Source organism: Stegostoma tigrinum, chromosome 2, assembly GCF_030684315.1.
Source record: "Stegostoma tigrinum isolate sSteTig4 chromosome 2, sSteTig4.hap1, whole genome shotgun sequence".
In the NCBI taxonomy this organism is placed as follows: Eukaryota; Metazoa; Chordata; class Chondrichthyes; order Orectolobiformes; family Stegostomatidae; genus Stegostoma; species Stegostoma tigrinum.
The window spans coordinates 1707656-1720251 of record NC_081355.1 but is presented as its reverse complement, the minus strand read 5'-3'; the positions used below and the strand labels follow the sequence as shown (position 1 = coordinate 1720251).

At 44.2% G+C, this 12596-nt stretch overlaps 1 protein-coding gene across 4 annotated transcripts in view; it reads left to right on the top strand.

The window, feature by feature from the left end:
• LOC125447799 (cadherin-12-like) overlaps window positions 1–12596 on the top strand; it is a 646081-nt gene that overhangs the window by 604126 nt on the left and 29359 nt on the right. For all 4 annotated transcript variants that reach the window (XM_059641207.1, XM_059641199.1, XM_059641205.1 and 1 more), the window contains exon 9: window positions 8867–8988. In XM_059641207.1, the coding sequence (XP_059497190.1) occupies window positions 8867–8988 (122 nt within the window). The remainder of the gene's footprint in view (window positions 1–8866; window positions 8989–12596) is intronic.

Here is a 12596-nt window from a genome sequence, read left to right as displayed (position 1 = left end):
TTTGGTCCAGGAACTCCCCACCTACGTCCGTGACACCACCCACGCCCTCCACCTCCTCCAGGACTTCCAATTCCCTGGCCCCCAACACCTCATATTCACCATGGACGTCCAGTCCCTGTACACCTGCATTCCGCATGGAGATGGCCTCAAGGCCCTCCGCTTCTTCCTGTCCCGCAGGACCGACCAGTCCCCCTCCACCGACACTCTCATCCGCCTAGCTGAACTCGTCCTCACACTCAACAACTTCTCTTTTGACTCCTCCCACTTCCTACAGACTAAGGGGGTGGCCATGGGCACCTGCATGGGCCCCAGCTATGCCTGCCTCTTTGTAGGTTACGTGGAACAGTCCATCTTCCGCACCTACACAGGCCCCAAACCCCACCTCTTCCTCCGGTACATTGATGACTGTATCGGCGCCGCCTCTTGCTCCCCAGAGGAGCTCGAACAGTTCATCCACTTCACCAACACCTTCCACCCCAACCTTCAGTTCACCTGGGCCATCTCCAGCACATCCCTCACCTTCCTGGACCTCTCAGTCTCCATCTCAGGCAACCAGCTTGTAACTGATGTCCATTTCAAGCCCACCGACTCCCACAGCTACCTAGAATACACCTCCTCCCACCCACCCTCCTGCAAAAATTCCATCCCCTATTCCCAATTCCTCCGCCTCCGCCGCGTCTGCTCCCACGATAAGACATTCCACTCCCGCACATCCCAGATGTCCAAGTTCTTTAAGGACCGCAACTTTCCCCCCACGGTGATCGAGAACGCCCTTGACCGCGTCTCCCGCATTTCCCGCGACACATCCCTCACACCCCGCCCCCGCCACAACCGCCCCAAGAGGATCCCCCTCGTTCTCACACACCACCCTACCAACCTCCGGATACAACGTATTATCCTCCGACACTTCCGCCATTTACAATCCGACCCCACCACCCAAGACATTTTTCCATCCCCTCCCCTGTCTGCTTTCCGGAGAGACCACTCTCTCCGTGACTCCCTTGTTCACTCCACACTGCCCTCCAACCCCACCACACCCGGCACCTTCCCCTGCAACCGCAGGAAATGCTACACTTGTCCCCACACCTCCTCCCTCACCCCCATCCCAGGCCCCAAGATGACATTCCACATCAAGCAGAGGTTCACCTGCACATCTGCCAATGTGGTATACTGCATCCACTGTACCCGGTGCGGCTTCCTCTACATTGGGGAAACCAAGCGGAGACTTGGGGACCGCTTTGCAGAACACCTCCGCTCAGTTCGCAACAAACAACTGCACCTCCCAGTCGCAAACCATTTCCACTCCCCCTCCCATTCTCTTGATGACATGTCCATCATGGGCCTCCTGCACTGCCACAATGATGCCACCCGAAGGTTGCAGGAACAGCAACTCATATTCCGCCTGGGAACCCTGCAGCCATATGGTATCAATGTGGACTTCACCAGTTTCAAAATCTCCCCTTCCCCTACTGCATCCCTAAACCAGCCTAGTTCATCCCCTCCCCCCACTGCACCACACAACCAGCCCAGCTCTTCCCCCCCACCCACTGCATCCCAAAACCAGTCCAACCTGTCTCTGCCTCCCTAACCGGTTCTTCCTCTCACCCATCCCTTCCTCTCACCCCAAGCCGCACCCCCCGCTACCGACTAACCTCATCCCACCTCCTTGACCTGTCCGTCTTCCCTGGACTGACCTATCCCCTCCCTACCTCCCCACCTACACTCTCTCCACCTATCTTCTTTACTCTCCATCTTCGGTCCGCCTCCCCCTCTCTCCCTATTTATTCCAGTTCCCTCACCCCATCCCCCTCTCTGATGAAGGGTCTAGGCCCGAAACGTCAGCTTTTGTGCTCCTGAGATGCTGCTTGGCCTGCTGTGTTCATCCAGCCTCACATTTTATTGTCGTTCTCAAACAGCTTTCTTTACAAAAAAGCCTTATAAATTTTGCTGCAAATTCACACAACCATGAGCCAGAATGGAAAACCTGCTCTTCCATGGTTCAATATTTCAACAACCTTCTGTCAATTTTTTTTGTTGTAGCTCCCTCTCTCGTTGGTCTCACACTGCATACTGCTGTATGTATTGAAACACTTTGAGTTAAGCTTGAAAGCTTGTTCACAGTGGGGGGTTTTCTCTGAGGGTGGTAATGCAGACAAAAGCAAGTGCTGAAGAAACAATGTAGATCATCAGGGCATAATCCTCATTTCAATGCTGTTCCATTGTGTCTGTAATAGATTCTACAAGGTTGCTGTTGCTGTTTCAGATTTTTAAAAAATAAATTCATAAGGTTGATGCTGGCATGCATTGGCACAGAGAAAGCCATAGAAAAACGTAGATAAATGGAGAAATGCTTTGTGTTTCTTTTTAGTTCATAAGTGATAAGCAAGTAATGCTCACTAGTGCCTCTGCTTTTAAATGTAACAACAATATGGAGAGGTAATGACGTGGCAGTAAATTAATCCACAACAGAGGCAAGTATTCCGAGGACATGAGTTTAAACCTCACCATGGCAGATGGTGAAATTTGAGTTTAATAAAACTCTGGAATCAACAGCTAGTCCCACAGCGATCATATAAATACTCTTGATTATTTGTAAAAACCCATCTGTAGAAAAGGTATTGTGAAACTTAAAAGGGCTCAGAAAAGATTTGCGAGGACATTGCCAGGGCTTGGACGGTTTGAGCTGTAGGGAGAGGCTGAATAGGCTGAGGCTATTTTCCCTGGAGCGTGGGGAGCTGAGGGGTGACCCTATTGATTATAAAATCATGAGAGGCATGGAAAGGATGAATAGCTTCGGCCTTTTCCCTGGTGTGGGGGAATCCAAAACTAGGGAGCATTGGTTTAAGGTGAGGGGAAAAGATTTAAAAGGGACCTAAGAGGTAACATTTTCAAACAGAGGACAGTGCATGTAGAATGAGCTGCCAGAGGAAGTGGTAGAAGCTGATACAATTACAGCATTTAAAAGGTATCTGGGTGGATATATGAATAGGAAGGGTTTCGAGGGTTATGGGCCAAATGCTCGCAAATGGGACTAGATTTATTTAGTATATCCGATCAGCATGGACGAGTTGGACCAAAGGGTCTTTTTCCATGCTGTCTATCTGTATGACTCTATCAGTCTATCTGGTTCACTAATATTCTTTAAGGAATTTGTCATCTTTACCTGGTCTGGCCTACGTGTGAGTTTAGACCCAGAGCAATGTGGGTAACTCTTAACTACCTTCTGGACAATTAGGGATGGACAATGAATGCTGCCCAGCCAGAAACACCCACATCTCATGAATGGGTAAAACAAAAACTTATTCGGCAATGCTTTAATGCTGAAGAAATAATTCTAGCAGAAAGTACTTTTATGGTGTATTGGTGGACTAACATCTGACCCATTCACATCATGAGTCACCAGTTGATGTGGTGCACTAGTTTTCCTCACTAGGTTGTTGAGAAATTTTGAATTATACAATCTTGCCAAAACCTTTGCTAATCACCACAGTAAAATATGAAAATCCCACATTATTTCATGGATTTGTTTTTAATTCATTCACAGGACGAAGGCGTTGCTGCTAGGCAGCATTTATTGCCCATCCCAAATTTCCCAGAGAGCAATTAAAAGTCAACTACATTGTTGTGGGTTGGAAGTCACATGTAGGCCAGACCAGGTAAGGATGGCAATTTCCTTTCCTGAAGGACATTAGTGAACCAGATGGGTTTTTCCCCAAAAATCGGCAATCGATTCATGGTCATCATTAGGTTCTTAATTCCAGATATTGTATTGAATTCAAATTCCACCATCTGCCATGGTGGGATTCAAACCCAGGTCCCCAGAACATTTTCTGGGTCTCGGGATTAACAGTCTAGCGATAACACCTCTAGGCCATCACCTGCCCTATGATGAACTGCTACAAGCTACAAATGAAAAGAGACAATTAGAAATGAAGTAAATTGAGTAATATTTATTTAGAGGGGTGAAGGTTATTGTAGGAAACGTGGAATTTGGACTAGGAAAAAAACTGTTGAGGGAAGTAAGGAGTCTTCTGGTCTTGTAAAGAAATAGGATAGTAAGATTTAATACATTGTTTGGGTTCAATACAGGAACAGAGAGAATGTGGGAGTGGGGGAATCAATGAGGATTCAAAAATTCAAAGAATGAAAAAAAATTCATCTTAATAGATCATCAATAAAAGTGAAGACAACACTGTGAAAAGTTATGATAAAGGAGATGGAGGCCAGTAGTGTCAATCAGAAACTTGAGGACATCCCCTGAAATTGAAATAATTCTAATCTTGCAGCATACCTGTAAGGAAAGCATTAAGAATTAATGATAGAACATATCAGAAATAAAGGAAGCTAAATTTTTCAAAGACAGCTTCAGTAAGAATTCCAGTTGAGCTGAAAGCAGGTGGTGAGTTTAAAAATGTAGCTGGGTGAAACTAACTTGGCCATATCCAAATCTACATTGCCTCACACTCATTTATCATCCCTCCACTTTGTGACAGATTTTGGCATCCCATGCTGCAATGCTACAAATTCTGATTCTTGTGTTAAAAACCCTTTCCTCTCTCCAAAAAATTCCTGCGATAGAGTTACCACACTGGGATAGCTCAACTACATACAGGAACATGGAATTGTGGACTATTAGATCAGCCACAATCTCATTGAATGATGGAGCAGACTTGATGGACAGAACGGCCTACTTCTGCTCCTACGTTGTATGGTCTTCATTGTAGCATATACCTCATGCCCCTCCACAGATGTACTTTGCTACACAATTGTGGAGGTCTGTACTTTCAGGGATCTAGGATCTAAGTTCTGACATTTCTTCCCCTACACCTTCGTGTCTCTCAATGTTCTCCTCCATTTCTCAGACACTTTTCAAAATATAACTTGGAGCAAGTGTACAGTTACCCTTCTTATATAATGTTCTTTGGTTTGCTTTTAATTTTGACCACATTTTAGCCTGTCTGTACCTTCTTGATACAGTTTAACAATCCATCATTCTTATCAATGTTATCGTAGCCAATCACCTGCAATGACCTCTTGTCCTACTCCTGAACAATCTAGTGTCCCCAAAAGATCTATCCTTGGCTCCCTCCTATTTCTCATCGACATACTGGCCCCTGATGACATCATCTGAATGAACAATGACAAGTTTCCAATGTATACTGACAATGTCTGGCTGTATCTTACTACCACTTCCCTCACTGCAGTCTCTGACTCTACTTTGCCATATTGCTTATCCAAAATCCCGTCCAGGATGATTGGGGGTTTCTTCCAGTGTATAGACTTAAACAGAGATAGTAGGAATTGCAAGTTGCTGGAGAATCTGAGATAACAAGATGTGGAGCTGGATGAACACAGCAAGCCAAGCAGCATCAGAGGAGCAGGAAAGCTGACATTTTGTGCCTCGACAAGAAGGATCTAGGCTTGAAACATCAGCTTTCCTGCTCCTCTGATGCTGCTTGGCCTGTTGTGTTCATCCAGCTCCACACCTTGTTATCTCTGCTTCAAAAAACTCTGTTTCTATCTCCAGAGGTACCATCAGGGCTCTCTGAGTTTCTCCAGCATTTTCTCTTTATATTTCTAAAACTCTGCTGCCCACGTCCTAACTGGCACTAAGTTCCATTTAACCATCAGTCAGTACTTATCAACCTATACTTGTCCCTGGTTTGGTGAAAAATTAAGATTCATACCTTACTGAAATGTTACCTTGTTTCTCGGTGTTTCTGTAACTTGCTGCAAACCCTGCAGCCCTCCTAGATCCAGGGTGAGTTCCATTTCTGGGGTCTGGACCATCATTCCTTTCTATCGCTGCACATACTTCTTATTTTCAAATGTAAACTTCATTCCTAAGACTTATACAAGTACATTGCACGACAATTCAAATTTGACCTTTCATGAAGCATAAAGCAGATTAGTTGTCACACTGTTGTTGTTCCTCACTTTGCTGACACGCTTATGTTTACAGTATTCATTTCAAGGTTACAGTGGGGTGGCGCAGTGGCTCAGTGGTTAGCACTGTTACCTCACAGTACAAGGACCTGGGTTTGATTCCAGCCTCAGGCGACTGTCTGTGTGGAGTTTACACATTCTCCCCACGTCTGCATGGATTTCCTCCAGGTGTTCCAGTTTTGGGTTTCCTCTGGGTGCTCCAGTTTCCTCGCACAGTCCAAAGATGTACAGGTTAGGTGGACTGGCCATGCTGAATTGCCCCAAGTATCCAGGGAAACGCAGGCTAAGGGGAATTAGCCATGGGGAATGTAGGGATGGGGTGGGTTTGGGTGGGATGTTCTTCGGAGGAGCAGAGTGGACTTGATGGGCCAAATGGTATGTTTCTACACTGTAGGGATACTAATCCATTAATGTACAGACAAGGGGATTTTTAGTTGCCCTGCAGTTTTAGGAGCTGGTTTCCTGTGCCTGGGCGCTAAGTTCTGGGAGCCCATCTCAAGTTCTTTTTTCCTCATTCCCTCTTTTAAACTGGTCCTTAAAATCTCCCTGTTCAACCCAGTTTTTGATCAGCTATCTTTAAATCCCTTCATCCAGTGCTGCATCTTATTTGACAGCTGAATTTGTTTTCATAGATTATTTGATAGATTACTACATCAAAGGCAAAAAAGAACGGCAAGTTGTTGTGACATTTTTCGACATTCTGGGTGTTGTATAAATGCAAATTTGTGGTATTGTTGTTGAACTATCAATACCAAGTGACAGATGTTGCTTGGACTTTTGAGAACATGAAGAATCTATGTACTTAATGGTATCAATGAAACTAAGAAGATGGTCATTGAAATTGTAAACTGCGAAGAGTGAAAGCCTGGGTAATGCCAAGTATGTAGTCTGAGAAAGTTCATGAAAACTGATTTTGCTCCTCGGTAAGAGAAGAGAAAGTATTTCTGATAATCAGACGAATTGTCTCGGTGTTATCAGTAGAACACTCATAACACATATAAGAATTAAATTCCTTAACCATGTGTTCAGTGAGAATTTCCTGACAGTGCCTTGATCAGACTCCATCTGATGAGAATGCAGTCAGTCCTGAACCTTGTACTTTAGGGCAAAACATATCAGCTTCAAAGCATGGTGCAAAGCAGGAACAAAACCAGAAGTTGCTGGAAAAGCTCAGCAGGTCTGGCAGCATCTGTGAAGGAAAAAATCAGAATTAATGTTTCAGGTCCGGTGGCCGAACCTCAGAAGGAAGTTCTGAGGAAGGGTCAACGGACCCAAAACGTTAACTCTGTCTTTTTTCTTCACAGATGCTGCCAGACCTGCTGAGCATTTCCAGCAACTTCTGGTTTTGTTCCTGATTTACGGCATCCACAGGTCTTTCAGCTTCTATGGTGCAGTGCAGATTTGCCAGAATTCTGCTGGGCTGCAGTGTTCATATTAATAATTGGAGTTAGTAGTCATTGCGTTGCTGTAATAATCCAAAACCCTGGGCTAATTTTCTGGAACATGAGTCCCAATTTCACCATGGAAGACAGTGAAATTTGAATTCAATAAAAACCTGAAATTAAAAGCCACCATAACAGCAATAGTGCGACTGTTGTCAACTGTTGTAAAAATTGAGCTATTCTTTATTGAAGGAAGTGTACGGTTCTTACTGGCTCCAGACTGAATGTAACACCAGACCCACAGCAATGGGATTGACTCTTATCTGTAATAAATGCTGGTCCAGCCATCAATGCCAATGTCCCATGAACCAATAAAACAGTAGGTTCTGTTCTCTTTAGCATAGAAAGTTGAAGTGCAATCTGAGGTTTAATGAAAACTCATACATGCATCATGATCGGCTGATGGGTGAATACTGTCTATGGAACTGCAACGCAGTGAAGAGTGAGAGCCTTTAACAAAGGAAGGAATGGGAGATAATTAATGCAACAGGTAACCAATGGAGCATACAGAATATTTTATATGAAATACCCAGTGGTATACAATGTATTAGACTGAGATAAAGGGAAATTTCTTCATCCATAGAGTGGTAACCAACTACAGAAGGTGGCTGAGGCCAAAACATTGAATGTTTGCAAGAAGGACTTAGATATAGTTCTTAGGGGATAAAGTGGTCAAACAGTATAAGGAGAAAATGGGGATCAGGTTACTGGGTTGACTGTTTTGAATGGAAGGGCAGGCTAGATGGGCTGAATGGCTGACTCCAGCTCCAATTTTCGATGTTTCTGTGTTTTGGTAAAAAGGTTTGATATTGACCTAAACAACCACTTTCCCCCCAATCTCGTCAATGTTTGAAATTGCTTGTTATGAATAAGTCATCTTTCTCTGAAATAGTGTTGTTCCCTTAGAGTTGTGGTCAGATTGTGAAGGTGCCTTAATGCATTGAATAGGATACTTCAATCTACATTTCTATCACTTGAAGGCCAATGAGTCCCAAATATAGAAAGATTTCTAATATGCAGTCTAACTCAGCACGAGAAATTACCCATTAATTTAAATTTGATAAAACAAATTAATAAAGTCACTTGTAATCATCGACTAATCCAATACGTGCAGCAACTTTTAGCCTTAACACCTAAGCACCTTAGTCAGGAATTTAGTTAAGTTCAAGAAATTTGTCATCTCGTGTTTTTAGTTTTTTAAATAACTTCTGCATGTATGTCAAAGCAAATTGCCTGAAACACTATGATACAAGAACAGGAAAATATCTTTTTTTTGTGCAACAGCTGATTATGAAATCAAATAGAGTTGGGAATTAGAAATTCTGATCGAGAATCCTGACTGACAGCCAATTAATTCACAGTGGGTTCAGTAATCTCAGAATTTTCTCTGCCTCTCATTATACATGCGCATTCATTCGCTGTCATTAATGACACTGTCTTTTTAAGAAAATATATTTCCTTGCTTTTTTTTCTTCCAGGCAACCCTGAACTTGTTAGCAAAGTCCCTGTGACCATTCAGGTTTTAGATGTCAATGAGTATGCACCAGAATTCTCAGTGCCTTATGAGACCATGATGTGTGAAAATGCCAAGACTGACCAGGTACAGTATTGAATGGTTTTAAAAGGAAAATGTGAAAAGAGACAACGGGCACCATTTTGTTTACTTTGCTTTGTTATATTAGTGGTAAATAAGTCTAGAACATAGAACATAGAACATAGAACAGTACAGCACAGAACAGGCCCTTCAGCCCACAATGTTGTGCCGACCATTGATCCTCATGGATGCACCCTCAAATTTCTGTGACCATATGCATGTCCAGCAGTCTCTTAAATGACCCCAATGACCTTGCTTCCACAACTGCTGCTGGCAACGCATTCCATGCTCTCACAACTCTCTGCGTAAAGAACCTGCCTCTGACATCCCCTCTATACTTTCCACCAACCAGCTTAAAACTATGACCCCTCGTGCTAGCCATTTCTGCCCTGGGAAATAGTCTCTGGCTATCGACTCTATCTATGCCTCTCATTATCTTGTATACCTCAATTAGGTCCCCTCTCCTCCTCCTTTTCTCCAATGAAAAGAGACCGAGCTCAGTCAACCTCTCTTCATAAGATAAGCCCTCCAGTCCAGGCAGCATCCTGGTAAACCTCCTCTGAACCCTCTCCAAAGCATCCACATCTTTCCTATAATAGGGCGCCCAGAACTGGACGCAGTATTCCAAGTGCGGTCTAACCAAAGTTTTATAGAGCTGCAACAAGATCTCACGACTCTTAAACTCAATCCCCCTGTTAATGAAAGCCAAAACACCATATGCTTTCTTAACAACCCTGTCCACTTGGGTGGCCATTTTAAGGGATCTATGTATCTGCACACCAAGATCCCTCTGTTCCTCCACGCTGCCAAGAATCCTATCCTTAATCCTGTACTCAGCTTTCAAATTCGACCTTCCAAAATGCATCACCTCGCATTTATCCAGGTTGAACTCCATCTGCCACCTCTCAGCCCATCTCTGCATCCTGTCAATGTCCCGCTGCAGCCTACAACAGCCCTCTACACTGTCAACGACACCTCCGACCTTTGTGTCGTCTGCAAACTTGCTGACCCATCCTTCAATCCCCTCGTCCAAGTCATTAATAAAAATTACAAACAGTAGAGGCCCAAGGACAGAGCCCTGTGGAACCCCACTCACCACTGACTTCCAGGCAGAATATTTTCCTTCTACTACCACTCGCTGTCTTCTGTTGGCCAGCCAATTCTGTATCCAAGCAGCTAAGTTCCCCTGTATCCCATTCCTCCTGACCTTCTGAATGAGCCTTCCATGGGGAACCTTATCAAATGCCTTACTGAAGTCCATATACACCACATCCACAGCTTGACCCTCATCAACCTTACTAGTCACATCCTCAAAAAACTCGATAAGGTTTGTAAGGCATGACCTACCCCTCACAAAGCCGTGTTGACTGTATTTGATCAAGCCATGCTCTTCCAGATGGTCATAAATCTTATCCCTCAGAATCCTTTCTAACACCTTGCAGACGACAGACGTGAGACTTACCGGTCTATAATTGCCGGGGATTTCCCTATTTCCTTTCTTGAAGAGAGGAATTACATTTGCCTCTCTCCAGTCCTCAGGTACGACTCCAGTGGAGAGCGAGGATGCAAAGATCTTCGCAAGTGGCGAAGCAATTGCATTTCTCGCTTCCCAAAGCAGCCGAGGACAAATCTGATCCGGGCCTGGCGACTTGTCAATCTTAATGTTTGACAAAATTTTCAGTACATCAGCTTCCTCTATCTCTATCCATTCCAGCATGCACACCTGCTCTTCAAAGGTTTCATTCACTACACAGGTCGTTTCTTTCGTAAAGACAGAAGCAAAAAACTCATTTAGGGCTTCCCCTACCTCCTCAGGCTCCACACACAAGTTCCCTATGCTATCCCTGATCGGCCCTACTCTTTCTTTGACCATTCTCTTATTCCTCACGTAAGTGTAAAATGCCTTTGTGTTTTCCCGGATTCCTTCTGCCAAGCCTTTCTCGTGCCCCCTCCTGGCTCTCCTCAGACCATTTTTGAGCTCCTTCCTTGCCTGCATGTAATCCTCTCTAGCTGAACTTGACCCTAGCTTCCTCCACCTTATGTAAGCTACCTTCTTCCTTTTCACTAGAAGCTCCACCGCTCTCGTCATCCAAGGTTCCTTTATCTTACCCCGTCTTGCCTGTCTCAGAGGGACATATTTACTCATCACTCCCAACAACTGTTCCTTAAACCATCTCCACATGTCTATAGTTCCCTTACCATGGAACAACTGCTCCCAGTCCATGCTTCCTAACTCGTGTCTAATCGCATCATAGTTTCCTCTTCCCCAATTAAATATCCTCCCATTCTGCCTAATCCTCTCCTTCTCCATAGCTATGTAGAATGAGAGAGTGTTATGGTCACTATCACCAAAATGCTCTCCCACCACAAGATCTGATACCTGCCCCGGCTCGTTTCCGAGCACCAAGTCTAGAATGGCCTCTCCCCTCGTCGGCCTGTCAACGTACTGCGTTAGGAAACCCTCCTGAACACACCTTACAAAAACAGCTCCATTCAAATCTTCTGCTCGAAGGAGGTTCCAATCAATATTAGGAAAGTTAAAGTCACCCATTACAACAACCCTACTGCGTCCACACTTTTCCAAAATCTGTCGACCTATGCTTTCTACAATCTCCCTGCTGCTATTGGGGAGCCTGTAGTAAACCCCTAACGAGGTGACTACTCCCTTGCTGTTCCTAATTTCCACCCATACTGACTCAGTAGGCAGATCTTCCTCGACAATGGAAGCTTCTGTAGCTGTGATACCCTCTCTGATTAGTAGTGCTACACCCCCTCCTCTTTTTCCCCCCTCCCTATTCTTTAAATAGGCCAGCTATTTCCTGCGAACTGCTGCCACTCAGTCATTGTAACTTCACAACACATTTGGTGATAACTCTGCTTATTTGTATAAATGCAATTTCAATCTTATTGACATTGGTATTTCAACGGCTGGTCTTCCAGCTGCTCCAAGAAAATGTCTACTGGTGATATTAATGGAGACAGAATTAGTTTTGAACAGTTCTACAGCTGTTGCTTGCATGAGGATGAGGGTTTACCATGGACTTAGTCTATCATGTGCAGTGACATGATTGGAGTGCAGGGATTTAGAGGAAGGTTTGAATAATTGGCAATTGGAAAGGAATTTAGGACTTTGTTGAGGGTTGTACTCTGCTGGCAATTCTTGCTGCTTCCTGTTCGTGCTTCCAGCTGCTGATAGCTAATCTTACCACAACAACCTAATACAGCTCCCAACCAAAAAGGAAAGAATAAGATAGATTGGAAAGGCAAAGAGTTAATAGGTCATAGAGTCATAAAGTCACAGAGTTTTACAGTTTGGAAACAGACTCTTCAATCTGACTTTTCCATGCCAACCAGATATCTCATATTAATTGAGCCCCATTTGCATCATTGGGCTAATATTCCTCTAAACCCTTCCTATTCATAAACCCATCTGGATGGGTTTTAAATGTGGTTATCACACTCACATTCACTGTTTCCATTGGCAACTGATTCCCAAAACTCACCACACTTTACATGAAAAAGTTGCCCCATCGGTCCCTTTTAAATTTTCTCCTCTCACCATAAAACTGCACCTCTAGTCTTGGACTACAAAAGATAGAAACAAAGGAGGATAA